Source organism: Trachemys scripta, chromosome 3, assembly GCF_013100865.1.
Source record: "Trachemys scripta elegans isolate TJP31775 chromosome 3, CAS_Tse_1.0, whole genome shotgun sequence".
NCBI lineage: Eukaryota > Metazoa > Chordata > Testudines > Emydidae > Trachemys > Trachemys scripta.
The window spans coordinates 129,307,318-129,325,510 of record NC_048300.1 but is presented as its reverse complement, the minus strand read 5'-3'; the positions used below and the strand labels follow the sequence as shown (position 1 = coordinate 129,325,510).

Below are 18,193 nucleotides of genomic sequence, written 5' to 3'. Positions count from 1 at the left end.
AGAATGGAAGAAGGCAAGAATGGAAGGTCATACATGGACACTGTTATAGGCAGGTTACGCAATTTATAAGAGATCCTGTAAATAAATCTTTGAAGGAAGGCTAATTCTGAACTGCAACTTCAAAAAGACAAAGATAATAGAAAGGGAAACTGAACTTATTTGTTAGCTTGTCCAACTAGAGAAAACAAGGAAAATCGGCAATGTATTCAACTATCTTCCATTTTTGTGTCACCTATTTTTTTTCTACGTAGTGTGTGTTTGCTATGATACATTCAGACTTTTTATGGGGAGCATTGTTACAATTTGAAAGATAAAACATATTTGACTAAATAGCTAGATACAACAAAATATTCAACAGAGTTTCTCCACACTTGCAGTACTGTTCTTCTGGGAGAAACATACTTTTTACCAAGTTTTTCTTCAATCCTGACTTTCCAATCTTCAATTCTCTCTCGTACCAGTGCTTTTAAAGGGGCAATGTATACTGCCTGCGAACACACACAAAGCAGAATTAAACAAAAAAAAAAAAAAGCTGTGTAAAATTTTAATTTACAAAGAATTATTTTCTTTTATGTCTCTAAGGACTTGAATTAACTTATTAAGTATAAATGATTAAGGCATAATTCTTAAAATTACATTTAGTAACTTACAACAGGATTCTAATTAAGATAGATTTAATACTTGCAAAAATTCTTTTGCTCCTTGAGCCAATAACATTAATATATATTAATAAAAAAAAGTAATTTATAAAACTGTAACACTATCATTACACCTATAAAAAGCAAACAAATGTGTCATTATAAAATGACCTACATAAAGTATTACCATTTATTGCTGAGAACATAAAACCTGAAAACTAAGATTCTGAAATTAATGCACCAAATCCAAACAAAAATAACCAGAATTGCTAGTATAACATCATTTTACATGATTTCCATCTCTTTAATTTTAATCCCTAAAATAATTTAAAATTAATTTTAAAATTTTCTACTTTTAAAGAACCTCACAAGACTTCCCCAGAGAAGTACTTTCTGTGTGCTGAAGTACACGAGCATAGTTTTTACAGTATTCATTTAAAGATTTAGGGTCAGGTTTTCTAAAGCATGAGTATACATTTGAACGTACGAAAACTAATACACATGTACTGAGTGTGTGAAAAGTTCAGCTGCACTTTAGATAATCTGGCCTATAAATTTTGAAGACTGATTTATTAAGCAAGATTTCTTAATATTCCTTTAATAGCTGCTTATAGTGCTATGAATGTCCAATATGATAAACCAGGGATCGGCAAGCTTTGGCACCGAGCCTGCCAGGATAAGCACCCTGGAGGGCCGGGCCAGTTTGTTTACCTGCTGCATCCGCAGGTTTGGCCGAATGCGACTCCCACTGGCTGCGGTTCGCTGTTCCAGGCCAATAGGGGCTGCGAGAAGCAGTGTGCGATGAGGGATGTGCTGGCTGCCGCTTCCCGCAGCCCCCATTGGCCTGGAGTGGCCAGGTGCTTACCCTGGCGGGCCGCAGGCCAAAGGTTGCCGATCCCTGTGATAAACTATGGATGCACTCAAGTCTTATATTTTATCAGTATTTTACAATTCTCTCTTTGTCTGCCTCAACTATTACTAACAAGTTTACACATACAGGTTGAGATTTCCAAAGCAAATTTCAGTGGGAGTTTTGTGACTAAATCATCTAATTGACTTTCATAGAATCATAAGACTAGAAGGGACCTCAAGAGGTCTTCTAGTCCAGTCCCCCGAACTCAAGGCAGGACTTAGTATTATCTAGGCCATCCCTGACAGGTGTTTGTCTGACCTGCTCTTAAAAACCTCCAATGATGGAGATTCCACAACCTCCCTAGGCAATTTATTCCAGTGCTTAACCACTCTGACAGGAAGTTTTTCCTAATATCCAACTTAAATCTCCCTTGCTGCAATTTAAGCCCATTGTTCCTATTCTCAGAAGTTAACAAAAACAATTTTTCTCACTCCTTGTAACAACCTTTTATGTACTTGAAAACAGTGATGTCCCCCGTCAGTTTTCTCTTATCTAAACTAAACAAACCATTTTTTTTTCAATCTTTCCTCATAGGTCATGTTTTCTAGACCTTTAATCATTTTTGTTTCTCTCTGTTGGACTTTCTCCAATTTGTCCACTTCTTCCACGAAATGTGGCATCGAGAACTGGACACAATGCTCCAGTTGAGGCCCAATCAGTGCGGAGTAGAGTGGAAGAATTACTTCTCCTGTCTTGCTTACAACACTCCTGCTAATACATCCCAGAAAGATGTTTGCTTTTTTTGAAACAGCGTTATGCTGTTCACTCATATTTAGCTTGTGATCCACTATGGCCCCCAGATCCCTTTTCTGCAGTACTCCTTACTATGCAGTCATTTCCCATTTTGTATGCGTGCAACTGATTGTTCCTTCTTAAGTGGAGTACTTTGCATTTCTTCTTATTGAATTTCATCCTGTTTACTTCAGATCATTTCTCCAGTTTGTACACATAATTTTGAATATTAATCTTATCCTCCAAAGCACTTGCAACCCTTCCCAGCTTGGTATTGTCCGCAAACTTTATAAGTGTACTCTCTATGCAATTATCTAAATCACTGATGAAGATATTGAACAAAACCGGACAAAGGACTAATCCCTGTGGGACTCCACTTGATACACCCTTCCAACTTGACTATGAACCACTGATAACTGTCTCTGGGAATGGTTTTCCAACCAGTTATGCACCCACCTTCCAGGAGCTCCATCTTAAAAAATTTCAGCCAGAGAACCCAACTTTCCAAATTTGATGCCTAAGACACTATGGTCAAGTCCACGTCTGGGTGCACAAATTGGGACCTCCACCCCTAGTTTATGCATGAGAGGTGAATTTCACATATAAAGCCAAGTGCATTTGATTGTTAAGCACTGAAGCTCACATATTCTAAGAAGAACTGAAAATCAGATTGAAAAGACAGAGAATCAGCTTGAATTACCGCTTTTGAAACTCATCTGTTCATATAAGGAGGAGATCTGGCCAGCTATCCTCACTTGGAGGGATGTGGTAGTTGGGAAGCAAGACTTTGCTGATGGAAGGAGATGAAAGGATATATAAAGAGCCACTAAGAAATTCATCATGGATGCAGAGGACTCCCCAGAAAAAGAATCTCAATATGCATTTAAAGCATGGTAGAATATGCTTATTTATATAGCAGAGCAATACTCCTCATTTTTGTAAAGTTTTGGATTGCTGAAAGAAGTATACAGACATTGCATATTTCTAGTAAACATTTCACAAACCTTAGATGTGGGATACTTGTTGAAAATTCTGAAGATGGCTAACTCAGCTGCGACAGTCTTTCCAGAGCCTGTGGGGGCTCCAAGAAGAACATTACAGTCTGTATGATACAGCGTATGAAATATCTGCGTCTGGATAGGGTTGAAATGGGTGAATTTGTAGAGGGCTTCATACTCTCGATATCCCAAAGCTGTGATAGGCAAAGGCTGAAGATCCAATAGTTCTAAAATTATGGAGTAATCATTAGTACATATCAAAATATGCAGCCTTATAAAATATTGTATTATAAGACTAAAGTAATCAGATGTTGGTTAGGTATGAACTTGTGCTTTGATGGGAAAACTTATTTTTGAACTATTTATAGTTAATTTCTTACATTATATGGAGCTCTAATTTGGGATCATGTGGAGTCCAGAGAGCAATAATGATGAATTGGTTTGCCGTTTGACATTTCCCTTCCCCTCAAGGTATCACTGTTAAGCATTCTGTGAGCTTTGAAGTCTACAATTTACATAGATTCATCTGTTCATCAAAAGCTTTTTTTTATTATACCCAATTAGATCTAAAGCTACTATACCAATGAAAACATATCCCAATTCTTATGAGGACAAAGATAAGTGAAAATGATTTATGGAGGACACCACAGTCCCTAAATTCCAGTTACAAGGAACACATTTCTCTGTTTTTTTAAGAGTAAGGATCCTCTAAAGACTTCCACAGCTGGTGAAATAATATGAACGAGAGATACATATATGTTTTACATATAGTTATTTAAAATGATAGAGAGATAGATAAGGAGATATAAATACACATACAAAACCCAAACATCCCTTCAATATATGACTTTTGGCATATCTTGGAGATATTCGCTATCCAAACAATTAGAGACTGTGGAATTTGGAAGCTGATACATATAACCAGATTAGATTTAAATTCCTACCAAAATTAAAGAGACTTGAAATGATTCTGTTATGCAGATGCTTTCTTTGAAGTTTTTTTTGTGGTTGGAGATCTCATTGTCTTTTCAGGGTGCCCCACCATTAAGGTATGCCATAGGAGTCATAAAATCTGCTGAGGTTGTGATGCCTAATATTCTTAACGTGCTTTTCACTGATGCCTTATGTCTGTTTTATCATTCCCACTAAATCGGAGATTTCTTGGGGTCTGTTGAGAGGAGAAAAGGTTCCCCACATCCCCCTCAACAGGGCCTCTACGTACTTCACTGCTGAGTGGGAACCAGATGGGAATTGAAATCAATTACCATAAATCCTAAGGGCTCCATAACCGGTGATGTGTAAATATCTTACTATTTTTTCTGAATAGTAGTCAATGGTCAATTAGGTAAAAAGGTTACACATGCCTTTCCAGATAGTATAGGTACACTATAACAATAGCTGAACACTTCACAAACACATGTGAGTTTATGTATGCCAAAAGAAAACACTGTACTGGAAGTGAATATTTCTGAATGTTCCCACTTCACAGATTTCTAAATGAGCCAAATGCGATTACAGTGGAAGGGCTTTACAATGACATCAGGCACATTGAATGTATAAGGCATTTTAAGTATCGAGAAAAAAACAAACATATGCTTCTGTACCAAAAACCATGACTCAATCATGAATGCTGAGGTTGAAATTGGATGCATGATGCTGTATGAGATCTCTCTGCTGTAATATATACACTTTTAGTAGAGCTGGTCAAAATGTTTCCAATTTTCAACAAGATATTTTTCAAGAAAAAAAGAGTCAATTTTATTTATTTATTTATTTATTTGTGTGCTTGTTTGGTTTTTGGAGATTTTTTGGTTAAAAATAATAATTTTACAACCAGGTGAAATTTCTAGCTGTGAAAGACTAAATGCTAAAAATATTGTAAGTCCCAAAGGCATCCTCTGAAAAACGTGATCAAGCCTACATGCCCTCAATTTGTTTACACCTATGCTTTGCTTATGGGAATTAGGTTTTGATGAAGCTGAGGACCAAAAACCTAGTTTCCAAGGAATATTCCCGTGCTTTCTATGCTCAAGAATAAATTCCTGGAGACTGACTGGACTTCTGTTATAAACAACGGAACTTCTTTGATCAAGGTAACAAGCAGATGAATTATTTCATTCATATGCAAATCTTCCCCTGCAGGTCTCCTCAGAAATAAAGAATCTCATAAGTTAAAATTAGAAAAGACATAAGGTTGCCCTTTTTATGGCAACACAAGATTATTGCACATTTACCGATGTTTTGTCAAGTCTAGTTTTCATGTCCCAAGCAATGGGAGTTCCACTGCTTCCTTAGGGTTACCATTTCACCACCTAACAACTCTTGTCAATACATCTTCAATTTTCTGTTTCATTTCATTTAATTATTCATAGCTAAATCCCTTTGTATAGCATCTCTCTAAATAATCCTTTACTTCTTTGGTTTCTGAACTTCTCATCAGTAGGTAAAATATTATCTCGCCCCCCTATAATCACTTCCTTGCCACATTTAACTTTTTTAGAGCCACATTCTGACACTCTTATTCACACCCAGTAGCACTTTACTTTGTGACTACTTCCATATCTTTCAATTGGACAATTCAAACAGGAAGGTACTATTCAATATGTCAGTGCAATTTTGGAATATATGAGGCAAGATTAAGCGATAGATTCTTACTCCTATCAAGTAGTACCTTATTTGATGAGTATTCCCATCTTTTCCAATGGGAACTGATAAGGTATTACTGATGTAATGGAGAGACCTCAATATTGATACAAAAATATTAATAAAACTATTATTTTCTCTTGATATTAGGTAATTACAAACTTGTCTGTATCTCTACTGAATATTAAGATATAACAAGAAGTATGTTATAGCCAGAATGCTTGAAAACATAACTATATACATTATGTTTACCTCATTATGTGACAAATGTTCGAGTTAATCAAAGAAATTCTAGGTGGCTTCTGAGACCAAAGGACAAGCCAATGTAAGGAAGATAATCCCTCCCTAGCCATAAAATCATGTTTATTACCTCAAAGAATTTTTAAAAAAGCTGCATTTTAAACTTTACTTTGTTTTAACTTTTTATTATATTATTTTGTGACATGTTTAAAAGATGCATTTGTTATTGAAATTTGTGCTTTTGTACAAGCTATTTAATAGATGTGTAACTGCTATAATAAACAATTTGTAACTCTAAGGAGCTGTGGTCAATAGACAAACCCCTAAGAGTGTCTTATCTAGACTAGGACTTCTCCTTTTGTGTAAAATACCAGTTTTGTACAAATGTAATCCTTATCTCAAGAAAACAAACTATGTAAAACATTCATGCTTTAGGATAAGACCCAGTTGTGAAAAAGGAATGTAGGGTTGTGTTATCAGAACAATAAATCTAGATGTAAGCATGGGATTTTTCATCCTTCCAAGGAAAGTTCTAAGTAAACCCACACAAAGAAGTCTAGAAATATCCTTGTTGAAATTAATTTTATAATTACTCTAAAAACTTAAAGCCTATAGGAAAAACAAGTGCAGCTGGAAATATTTTAAACATTTTATTTATTTTGTAAGTGTTGAAATGGCAAACATCTCTGTGAAATGCATATTTGCAAATATGTTAGCTAAATGTAAAGCTCCTAATATCATTGCTATGTAAATGATTAAATGCTCTATGCAACAATATGGAATCTCATGCCCTTGTTAAACTAATTACTAAAATAAGAAGTTATTTAAGTATAAAATATTTATATTTGTGGGAAACTAATTAATTACTGGCAGTGCTCCAGAAATTCCCATAATCCAACTCTGGAAGACAAGAAGAGTCATCTTTCCTAAAACTGTCATGTAGAATCAATAACTTCTTTAATAACTCTTTAAGCTAAAGACTCTCTAAGAATGATTTAATTTTAAAAGACTTTTAAAAAAAGTGAAAGCTTGTATGTAAAGAATAGGACTATTTAGACTTTTTGAAAACAGAATTTCATGTCCTGTTGAACTCTAATAAAATTGAAGGAATATTTCAGAAAGGGAACTGAATAAAAAGAAAAAAAGTTAAAACTCTAATTTTAAGAGCTTTTTTGAGATTTTCTCATCAGTAATGCAAAGGCAATTAGAAATGTTGTATATTCATGACAGACTGCATATTCAGAAGCTGAAGGTGTCATCTAAGCCAATCTTCAACAGCATGTCAATAGAAAGATGACAGCAAATAACTTTGTGTCGTGCTGCTGTTTATTTTTTCCTTCTTTACTAATAAAATAGCCATGGTTAATGATTGTGATTTTGGTTTATTTCAATCATGCTGTCACCCAGGGTGTGCAACAGAACCCCTGTAGCTAAAACAATAGGAGTCACACTCCTGAGTTGGAAGTAAGAGAAACAATTAATAAGAGTTGGCCCCTACCATTTGCTTCTCTAAACAAAATATTCTTAGTAATTTTTAACATAAAATTACTTGGCACCCAATAATTTATAATTATTCCTTTCTATCCCACACTGAGCTTGAGTAAGGTGGGCAGAATCTGGCTCTTCCTCAAATTCTTCTAGCCTCCTGATCTTTTTTTGTTATTTTTCTCTCTCCTCACTCCAAATTTAGGTGGCTAGAACTGAACATAAAATATGACCACAATAGAGACACACAGATATGATGTCTTTGTTTATGCAGCCTAAAATTGCAGTGTCCATCTTTGTTGCAACATCACAGTACAAGTTCATGTCTAATTTACTGCCCACTCTCACTACTCAGAGTATGTCTACACAGCAATGTAAGCCTTAGCTCAAGCCTAACCCCGACTTGCATCCACATACCAACTGTGTTAACCCAAGGCTCAAATCTAGGGCTCCCACAGGGCTGGAGGGTCCGAGTCTGTGTTAAAACAGGACCTAGGGTCTGAACCCTATTGCTTTCCTGTGTACACACAACTTGACTCGGGTCCCAGAAGTCTTTTAGATGTATCCCAGAGTTCCTTGGGGTAACTTCCTTAGTCCTCTCTATACCGACAATCTGTGGTGCAGTCAATTGCACTCTATTCCAAATGGAAGCCATACCTCCCTTTGCAAACAGCAGCAGCTGTGGTCAGTGTAACCTATTGCCTGCTGCACACTGGTCTGGCAAGCACATTATCAGAGAGTCTGCAGGGTTCTCAAACAGAAGAAGCTTTTTGCAAAGAGAACTGACTGGGGTGGCACACACAGCCCCAGGGGGAGGGCTAAGGAGCAACGGCCAGAGAATGGAGTAGGGACTAAGCAGCTGCCCTACAGGGAGGGGGAGCGACAGAGCTCCAGGCTCAACATGGCCGGGAGAGGATAATACCCTCAATACCCCAGCTGCTCCCCCTCCCTGCCAGGATCTTGCTCTGCTCTCTGTCCCTTGCTCTCCCCCACCACATCAGTGGGGCTGTGTGTGCAGAAGCTCCCATGAAACACAAAGTATGTGGGCAATGAATGGGAGCTCCCCCCCAAAACTTCCCCACAGCCTCATGGGGACCCCTAGGAGGTGCTAGAACACACTGCACTCCAGTCCCTGGGGATGCACTTCACCAGTTCACAGATGGCAGTAGCTGTTTTTCTGCTGAAACCTACATTTTATGTCAAACTTCAAAACAGACAAAAATAAACAAACAAAAAAAACCAAAACCATCTTTATTGAACAGCCCATTTCAAAAATTAAGAATTGCCAAGTTGCATTTTACTGGTTTGACAGTCCTGGAGACTGATGTCCTAATTAGCCTCAGAACAGGTCCACCTGCCAGGGTGACTCAGCTGAGAGGTGGAGAGCCTGATTCACAGATTAGATGGTAGTTCAGTTTAAAGCCTTCTCAAACTGCTGTCATTCTATTGAGACAGCCACCAAAGAAGCTAATTATGCAGTTTATGTATCATGTGCTCCTTATGGGCACCCATGTCCCACCAATCGCACTGTCACAGGAGACAACGTGGGCAGTAGAGTTTTCCCACAGTGCAACACATTCAGAGGGCTACAGTGACAACATGGGAGCGGGGCGCTAGGCACTCTGAGATAGGGTTACTTTGACTCAGGTCTGTGCACTGCAGTATGGATGCCAGAGCCCTAGGTTCGATCATGGGTCAGAAAATCCTTAACCCTGGGTTAAAATGCAGTGCAGATGCTCAAGTCCAGAGTTTCCTGACATGGGTCAGTTGACTTGAGTCACACTAACCCGAAGCTTACATTGCTGTATAGACATACCCTAAGTTTCTTTCAGTAATATTGTTTTTCAGCTTATTCTTCCCCATTGTGTTTTACATTAATTTCCCTTGGAGATATTAACCTTTCATTTTTCCAAAATAAATCATATTGTATAGAGTACTTATGCTTATATTCAGGTCCCTGTCCTCTCTGGAGTTTGAAATTACATCCACTTTAGTTTGAATCATTCACTAAGGCGCTGTGTACTGCCTCTTCCAGATAATTGGTTATATGCCTTGTCTACGCTTTTGGGGGCATGTAGGGTATGTGTAGCTACACGCTGCAGCGAAAAGTAGGCTGGCATCCACACTGCGGTGTGTAGCTACATGCGGCGTGAAATGCTCTGGCAGTGGAGAAAAGCTGCAGCAACTCCCTGCGGCAAGGAACGGCTGGCAGTGGGGACCTTCCTCCTGCTAGAGCCTTTCCCCACTGCTGGAGCTTTCCCTGTGGTGGGAAAGACACTGGCAGCAGGAAGGCAGTGGGACACTAAACTGCTAAAAATAGTATAGTAGATGTGAAAAGTACTGCTTCGGCATGTAGACAACCGTGTAGGATATATATTCTAAGGTTCAGGCGTGTCTTTTCTTTACTCACTAAGCAGTGCCTCACTATGTACACTGCTATTTATACCCATGCTAGGGTGTGCGGTGTCTGTACTCTACGTGACACCGTAAATGTAGACATAGCCATGGAATGAACACAGAGTATATGAGGGACTCATCGGTGTGACTATATAATATGTCCGACGAGACCATGCTACCTGAAAATATGCATCAATATAATAATGATCATTTGATGATGCTAAAATATTTCAGAGATCTACTGTACTAAATGAGCACAAGAAAAACTGAAAAATAAATAACCCAATACTTTACCAAATATTTCTTAAGCCTTGTATGAAAGTTTGAGCTATCATTTAAAACCATTATTTATGATGGGAAATAAACAGAAGAACTGACAAGCCAGTATTTAAAGCAACAGATAGTTCAGCTCCACAGACAGTCAAGGAGAAAAGGAACTGTTGGCTGAATGAACAGGTGGGTCAATAAATAAACCTTGAGACAGGCATAGTATGTCCAATGAAATTAGTTGATAAAGAAGTTCAGGATAAACTGCTCTCCTCTGCCAAATGTTAGAGGAATGGGGATCCATAAAAGACCCTTAATTTTAGAGAAACATTAAGACGTAAGATTATAATTTTGCAGTCTTATATGGAAAATATAATCTCAATTTAAGAAGAATGAGAATGCACAATTTGGTTTATTTTATATGGTACAATAATACTTCTCCTGCTCTTGATGTTAAGCATGGAGTCACTAAAAAGCAGGAATATGTTAAGAAGAATTAAGCTTCTTGACAGTGAAGACAAACGTATTTAAAGTTAGTGATAGGGTTGTTGTTAGCCTCAAAAATACAAACAAATGCATGACAAAAAAATGAACCCTTCCCTACACACACTATTTCAGTAAAAGTGAACTAAAAGAGTTGGATTTCTATTATTGCACAGAAATAATGCAAATCTGCATTAATAAGACTAATTGAAACAAATCTTTAAGGAAACAAAACAATAAGGTTTCTAGTTATAACTTTACCTGTGTGAGGTGGATGTCTCTCTGGTAGAATCAGATGCTGAAAATTTATGATACAAACAGCCTCTGCTCCTAACCATCTATCAGATACAGCTCGAATGTAATATTGGGAAGGCAAAGGTTCAAAAATAGGTATTGTGAACACCAGCTGCTGAGCTTCTTTAGGAATGACCTGATGTAAACAAAGAATAGAGAATCATTTTAGAACAGCTAAAACAGCTTGCCATACTCTCACAAGCACAGGCAACACAAGGAAATAAAGTACATGCACAACATGAAGTACAGTATGTTAATGTATGTGTATAGAAAGCATAGATAACAGGTAGATGATCCCTCCCTTTTCAACTTCAGGAGAAGATTCTGCTTCCATTGGCTTTAAAAGGGGCAGGATAAGGCTCTTGGTCATAAAGTTATTTTGGGATGGAACAGCAGTGAGTAATGTGCATTTACAATCCTAATAAAAACAAGCATTATAGATTTGATTTTTCATCTGCAAATAACTGTCCACCAGAGAAGCCAGAGAAAGAGGCAAATCCTTTAATAGATTTTATTTTTGTAACAATATTAGTGAACACCCATGTCAAAGACCAATTTTAGCAGATGCTAAGAACTGAAAGGCAGACAATGGATTTTGAAAATTTGGTGATGTTATTGTATAAATTTCAGGTTTGGGACAACACAGAGGTTTATAATAATTATTCCCAAACTATCTGCCAGCTTTTTTTTTCTTACATGCTTTGAAATTCTGCATAAGGACACAGTTACCTGCTTTTTCTGAATGACAAAATACTCTGAATGATAAATGTGATCATTAGTGGGGTCTTCCACCCAGATCCACCAGGGCTCGCCAACTGTGCCATGCACCTAAAAGAAGAGAAAAGGTTCCCTCGTTACAAGTACTCCATAGACCTCTCAGAATACACCAGATATTTTGGGATATTTTTCAGTAAGATGTGGGTTTACTTTTTACAAAGAAAATATGACGAAATCAGGGGAGCAATGTAGAACGTTTGATGAAATCCTTCCATCTGAAATTAGTCATCTATAATTGTACCGGTTTGATACATTATATATTATATAAGCAGGAGTGAACGTTCTGTCTCTGTGGGTATTTTGAATACCAAATACTGGGTAATAACATAGGAGGACTCCATGTTTCTAAAACTAACTTGTCTCTTTATTAAGAGAACTATTTTCAGGTGCTGCAACTGCAGCTAGCATTCAAGCCATGTGCACAGAGACCGACTTTTCCAAAAACTCTTTCCTTCTGCAACTTGTGATCCTCCCTCCAAGTTCCATGCAGGCTGCTACAGTGGAAATTCTTTTTATTGGACCCCACTAATCTTTCAGGCAAGAACATCTATGACTACCATCCTCTTTGGGCCTTGCATTAGATGGTGTGTTGATAAGCCATCAGTAACTGGTTCTGGATTGGGTGGGAGGAAAGAGTATTAACAGAGTTTGATACCTGGCCAGGGACAATTTCCAAGTTTTGGCATTGGAGAGCAATTCTTTTTCCCATCTTCCCATTTAGTTTGTAGTATGCTTCTGGTCTTGCCACTTTATCATGTTGAGAGTTAGGGCTCTGGGAGTCTTCACAGCTATGCATTAAGTCTATCCAACTGCCATATTTTGGGTCAGGAAGGAATTTTCCATTCCCTGGGCAAGGTATTGTCATCTTACTTCTGTGCTGCTTTCAGAACTGGGCGGCCGGAGAGTGGCAGCTGTTGGCCGGGCGCCCAGCTCTGAAGGAAGTGCTTTGCCAGCAGCAGCGCAGAAGTAAGGGTGGAAATACCATATCATGCCACCCTTACTTCTGCACTGCTGCCTTCAGAGCTGGGTGGCTGGAGAATGGCGGCTGCTAACTGAGGGCTGAGCTCTGCAGGCAGCACCAAAGAAGTATGGGTGGCAATACCATACTATGCCATCCTTAGGTCTGCGCTCATGCTGGCAGTGGCTCTGCCTTCAGAGCTGGGCTCCTGGCCAGCAGCCGCCGCTCCAGCTGCCCAGCTATAGTGTAAGAGGGGCAGAGGTGACTCAAGGCTGCTTTAACTAGTGCTGGCAGTAACAACCCCTAGAGACCATTGGGGATTGGTAGAGTGTAACAGTGCTCTGGGCACACCCTACTCCACAGCCATATTCTGTGGCACACTACTTAAGCCAGTGCTACAACACCCAGGGATTCCCATACTCCTTGTGTGGCTTTGCATTACCCTTCCATTCCTTCATAATGGAGGAATGCTCACCTGCCCTATTAGGACAGCTTTTCATGGTTCCTTGCTCCGCTGGAGGAGGGTAAAGGGAAAATTTCGTAGCTGAACTAAAGGGCTCTTAACTTTGGAAATTGCTGTAATTAAAGATAAAAACGAACTCATGTCTCACCTTTTCTAGAACACAATGTAAAACATTTCCTTTGCACAGACTTTCCCCCAATAAAGTAAAGTACAAACTGAACAACAAGATTGTTTCTTCACCTACCTCTAGAACAATCCCAGAAATACGATCAAACTACGTCAATTCCAGTTTTGTATTACTTTGTTTTATTTGGCACCTAGATGCTGTCATGGTGCATGCACTAGAAATGTTTAGCTAGGCTAGGCATTTCAATTAAGTACTTGGATTTTTACAATTCTGATTTTGCTGATGCATTTCTAGTCTTATTACGGGTGGGCTTCCCTTGCAGTCAGTTTTTGTGCTGACGACAGCTGCCACTGTCGTCTTCCGGGCAGCTTACCAGCATAGTAGTAGCATGCTGATGGGAAAGCAATTCTTTAACAGTTTGTCAACTGTTAAATTTAAAATGATAATGATTAATTTTGAATGATAATTAAAAATCATTGTAGTTATTTACTATAATAAAGATTATTTCATAATTAATGATAAGCTCACCGGATACAAACAGAGTCAAAGCAAAGCAAAAAAGGCAGTAACATTTTCAGGTTTTGATTAACACAAATCTATGTATTCACATTTTAAGAGCTCCATTGTATAAACGGACACAATGTTTGTAATGTTTCCAAAGTAACTTTTAAGAGATACTGTGTCAAAGGTCACAGCAATAAGCTTGGGCAAAAATCTATTGTCCCCAATGCTTCCTCTTTCTAAGTACAGACCTCTTTGGTATACTTTACGGCTTGCCTTGGGAAGGCATTGCTATAAATAGATTCAAGTTAAAGAACAAGCGTTAAACTGTTTTGTCCTTAATGATATATTAGCTCATCAGTACTGAACTTTGTATTGGTAATACTGATGCAAGATAGAGACTCAACTAAATTTTTCAAATTATCTCCTTTTGTAATATAAAACAGTACATGGACACAATTAAGTCACCAAAATTAGTTGGTGCAAGATTAGGTTAGGAATTCATTCAAAGATATTTTTATAATCATTCAAGGAAGTGACTAGAAAGAAACTGCATGTATTTTGATCACCACTTCTTGTATTCACAATCTAAGACAGAAAAACTATCCAAAAGAAAAAGTAAAAGCCCTTATGACCAGGGAAAACAATTTTTAAAAAAGAGTGTAAATCTATTTTTAGAACAAAAGTCTTCTACATTCACTTTGTGGTCAAAATCAATTTGATACATGCACTTTTTTGCTTAAAAAAGGGATAGGCTTTGAAATGGAGTTTTAGAACCTGAAACTTAATCCAAGAACAGGCATTTAATTGCTAGTTTTCAGAAGTACAACCTCTCCAATCTCCTAAAGGTGGAAGAGAATGAGAGATATGTGCCTAACGGAGAAAAAAAGCCTGTTTGTGCCCAAGGCCTTATCGACATGAAAGAGTTTTACCATATGCCCATATAACAGTTCTATGTGGGCACTTTTATTCCATTGTAAGACTGTCTTTTTTGGTTTATCTTAAACTCCTTCCCAAGTGACATAAGCTAAATGGAATAAAAGTATCCACTTGGGGGGCGATGGTGGTGAATGGGGGGGGGGGATCATACAGATATAACAATATTAGTTTAAATTTTCACCTTGTTAGCTTGCCTGTGAATACAAGCCTTAGGTTATAGCAATATAATTTTCCTATGTAGACAAGTCCTTATACATTGGAGCAGTTTACAAATGTAAATTTTCCCACTATTAACATCTGTTCTCTAAACAATTTTTTATGAAGTTACAAAAGAGTGTAGTCTTATTTAAGTTAACTTGAATGAAAAAAGGATACTTTCTTCAGATATATTCTTCCATAGGCACCTCAAAATTAATTCATCTCTGTAGATCACATTGTCTTTATAGTTAAAATCACCTTTTTACATTATCCAAATAGCTAAATTCTCACGATAATCTTCACCTTAATTACTTAATTTTTACCTGATCATTCCACTTGAAGTCAGGAGTGATGGTCAGCCTAACACGGAGTACAGTACGTGTAATTGGCTGAATAGCTGCTTCCATTGTAATGGAGGGAATTTGATGGACACACTGTTTGACCTTTAACCCAATATGCACATGACGCAGCATGTGACCTGCAAAGAAAACACCAGGTGAAACAAATGTGCATTTACAGGAAAAATAATACAAATCAGAATTTTAACTAGGGTTTTAGAGAGGGATGTTATTGCTTTCTTGTTTTTTTGTTTGGTGTGTAAATGACTCTCTTGACCTGGTAGGTTGGAATATTTTGTAATACTTAATCTGAATTAGCAAATTTACAGCTCAGAAAAAGACATTCTTAACTCCTCTGCTGGCTTTTACCAATGGGTCAAAATAACTATTAAGAATTCATGCTGAATAATCTGCTATTTCAAGGCAGTTTCTTTTTTCTTCTAATGACTTTTTGACCTGCTAGTTAGAAAAACATATGGTCTCTTCTATACACATAAATACTAACTCACAAGGTGATATGATTTTGTTTAAGTTGATTCGTGACTACGTAATTTGCATCGATATGAGACACTTAAACTGATATCTATGCATGGAGGTTGGACTGATTTAACTAAAGCGGTATGTAAATGGATTTAGTTAAAACTGTATAACGTTATCACGTAGACTAGGCCTTACTCATTTTAAAATTGATCTAGTTAAAGCAAGGCAAACTCCTCACATAGACACAAGCAGGTTTAACCCTTGCTTAAATCAGTTAGCTTACATCTGTAAATTAAGCACATCTACATTAAGAGTGCACCATTTTAAATAGATTGATTTTAAATCAATTTCTTTAAATGGGTGCAACTTCTCCAGTCCAGAAATGCCCTTATTCTGCTTATAATGTCACTATTTTTTACAGGCAAAAGCAAAACTTCAAAAGGCATATAAAATATTGGTGTTCCTACGGTTCAGTTAGCTCAATAAGGCTATACAGGCAGATCAATTCTACAATGTGATGCATGTGGGTGAAACCTTGAGCCCGTGTCAAGACCCTATGTGGGTCTGTACAGGGATCTGCCTGCACAAGTCATTGCAGAATCAAGGCCTATCTGCTCTGGTGGTGATTTTAGAGTTACATCAAGAGGATGTTAAAAGAAATATCTGTGACTTCTGTGACTTCTCAAAATGTCAGAATCATACAATCTGCTAACCTAAGGAATTGGCTGCTTAAAAATAGGCATTTTTAACTAAAAGTAGTATAAAACTTACTTGATTCCACAAAGACTTAACATACTTTTTCAGAGAATACGACAATCAATTGAACTGTAAAAAAAAACTGCCCGTCAATTTCCAGGGGAAGACACTTAATTTTCATTACTTCTTTTGTTTCAACATGAAGGCTTTTTGGTTTTTTAAATAAACTTGTTTTTGTTTAATTTTTAGGCAGATTGGATCCAGGATCTGCACATAAAGATAAAGTGCAGCATTTATTCCCACTGAATCATAGAAATGTAGGGCTAGAAAGGACCTCAAAAGTTCTTTAAGACCAAACACCTGCAATGAAGCAGGACCAAGTAAATCTAGACCATACTGACAGGAGTTTATCTATGCTATTCTTAAAAACGTCCAATTATGGGAATTCCATTATCTCCTTTGAAACCTGCACCAGTACTTAACTACCCTTATAATTGGAAAGTTTTTCCTATTATCTAACCTAAATCTCCCTTGACGCTATTACTTCTTACTTTTCCTACCTTCAGGGGACATAAAGAACAATTGATCACTGTCCTCTTTATGGAGATTTATCAGGTCCCCAATTAATTTTCTTTACTCAAGACTAAATATGGGCATTAATGAAAATACTGAATAGTACTGGACACAGACAAGACCCCTGCAGGACCCCACTAGATACATTCACCTAGTTTGACAGTGAACCATAGATAACTATTCTTTGAGTATGGTCTTTCAACCAGTTGTGCATCCAACTTGAAGTAATTTCATCTAGACCACATTTCCTTAGTTTGCTTATGAGAATGCTTTGTTACACTGTGCAAAAAGACTTTCTAAAATCAAAATCCATCATGTCTACAGCTTCTCCCCAATAATCCTGTCAAAGGAAATAAGGTTGGATTGTCATGATTTGTTTTGACAAATCTATGCTGGCTCTCTCTTATTACCCTATTATCCTCTAGGTGCCTTCAAATTGAAAGCCCGCACCTATCTGAAGTCTTTCTCTATCTCCCATTAGAATAGGGATGCTGGAAGGCTTTCCCTGCCAGCCAACTCCTCTCTTTTTTTATTTCAAGTCACCATGCTACTTAGAAGGGGTGTGAGGGCTCATATTGAAACTAATAGGGAGAGGTGCTGAAAACAAGCTACCAGCCTGAAAATGCTCTCTTTCCATATTTCAATGTGGCACTGAATTCTAAATTAAGAAAAAGGATGGCTGGCAGGCCAGCAAACGCTTTCCCTCTCTCTCCAGTGTCTTGGAGGGAGGAAGGGAGGGAGGGAGACAGACAGAAAGAAAGCAGATAGGGAGAAGGACATTAAACAAGTAACAGCTCTCAGGGATGCACTTTGTATTTTTCCTAGGCATTTATAGGGCTATCGGACACCCATTACCACAGTATCTAATCACTAATAATCTATTGCCATGTTCAAATACTAAACTCCATCTGCTTGCATACGAAAAGTAGTCCATTTAAAATATAAATATGCATATTCTATATACATGTAGAAACGTATCTAAATTCAGAATTCAATGGTAAGTGCCATTCACTTGAAATTGAGGGGAGTGAAACTCTTTCCATGTCTTCTAAT

General features: G+C 37.6%; 1 protein-coding gene across 2 annotated transcripts in view; it reads right to left on the bottom strand.

Annotated features, from left to right (window-relative positions):
• ASCC3 (activating signal cointegrator 1 complex subunit 3) overlaps nucleotides 1–18,193 on the bottom strand; it is a 480,033-nt gene that overhangs the window by 106,924 nt on the left and 354,916 nt on the right. For both annotated transcript variants that reach the window (XM_034765979.1, XM_034765980.1), the window contains 5 exons: nucleotides 15,377–15,531; nucleotides 11,820–11,918; nucleotides 11,058–11,226; nucleotides 3,288–3,508; nucleotides 403–488 (listed from right to left, as the gene is read on the bottom strand). In XM_034765979.1, the coding sequence (XP_034621870.1) occupies nucleotides 403–488; nucleotides 3,288–3,508; nucleotides 11,058–11,226; nucleotides 11,820–11,918; nucleotides 15,377–15,531 (730 nt within the window). The remainder of the gene's footprint in view (nucleotides 1–402; nucleotides 489–3,287; nucleotides 3,509–11,057; nucleotides 11,227–11,819; nucleotides 11,919–15,376; nucleotides 15,532–18,193) is intronic.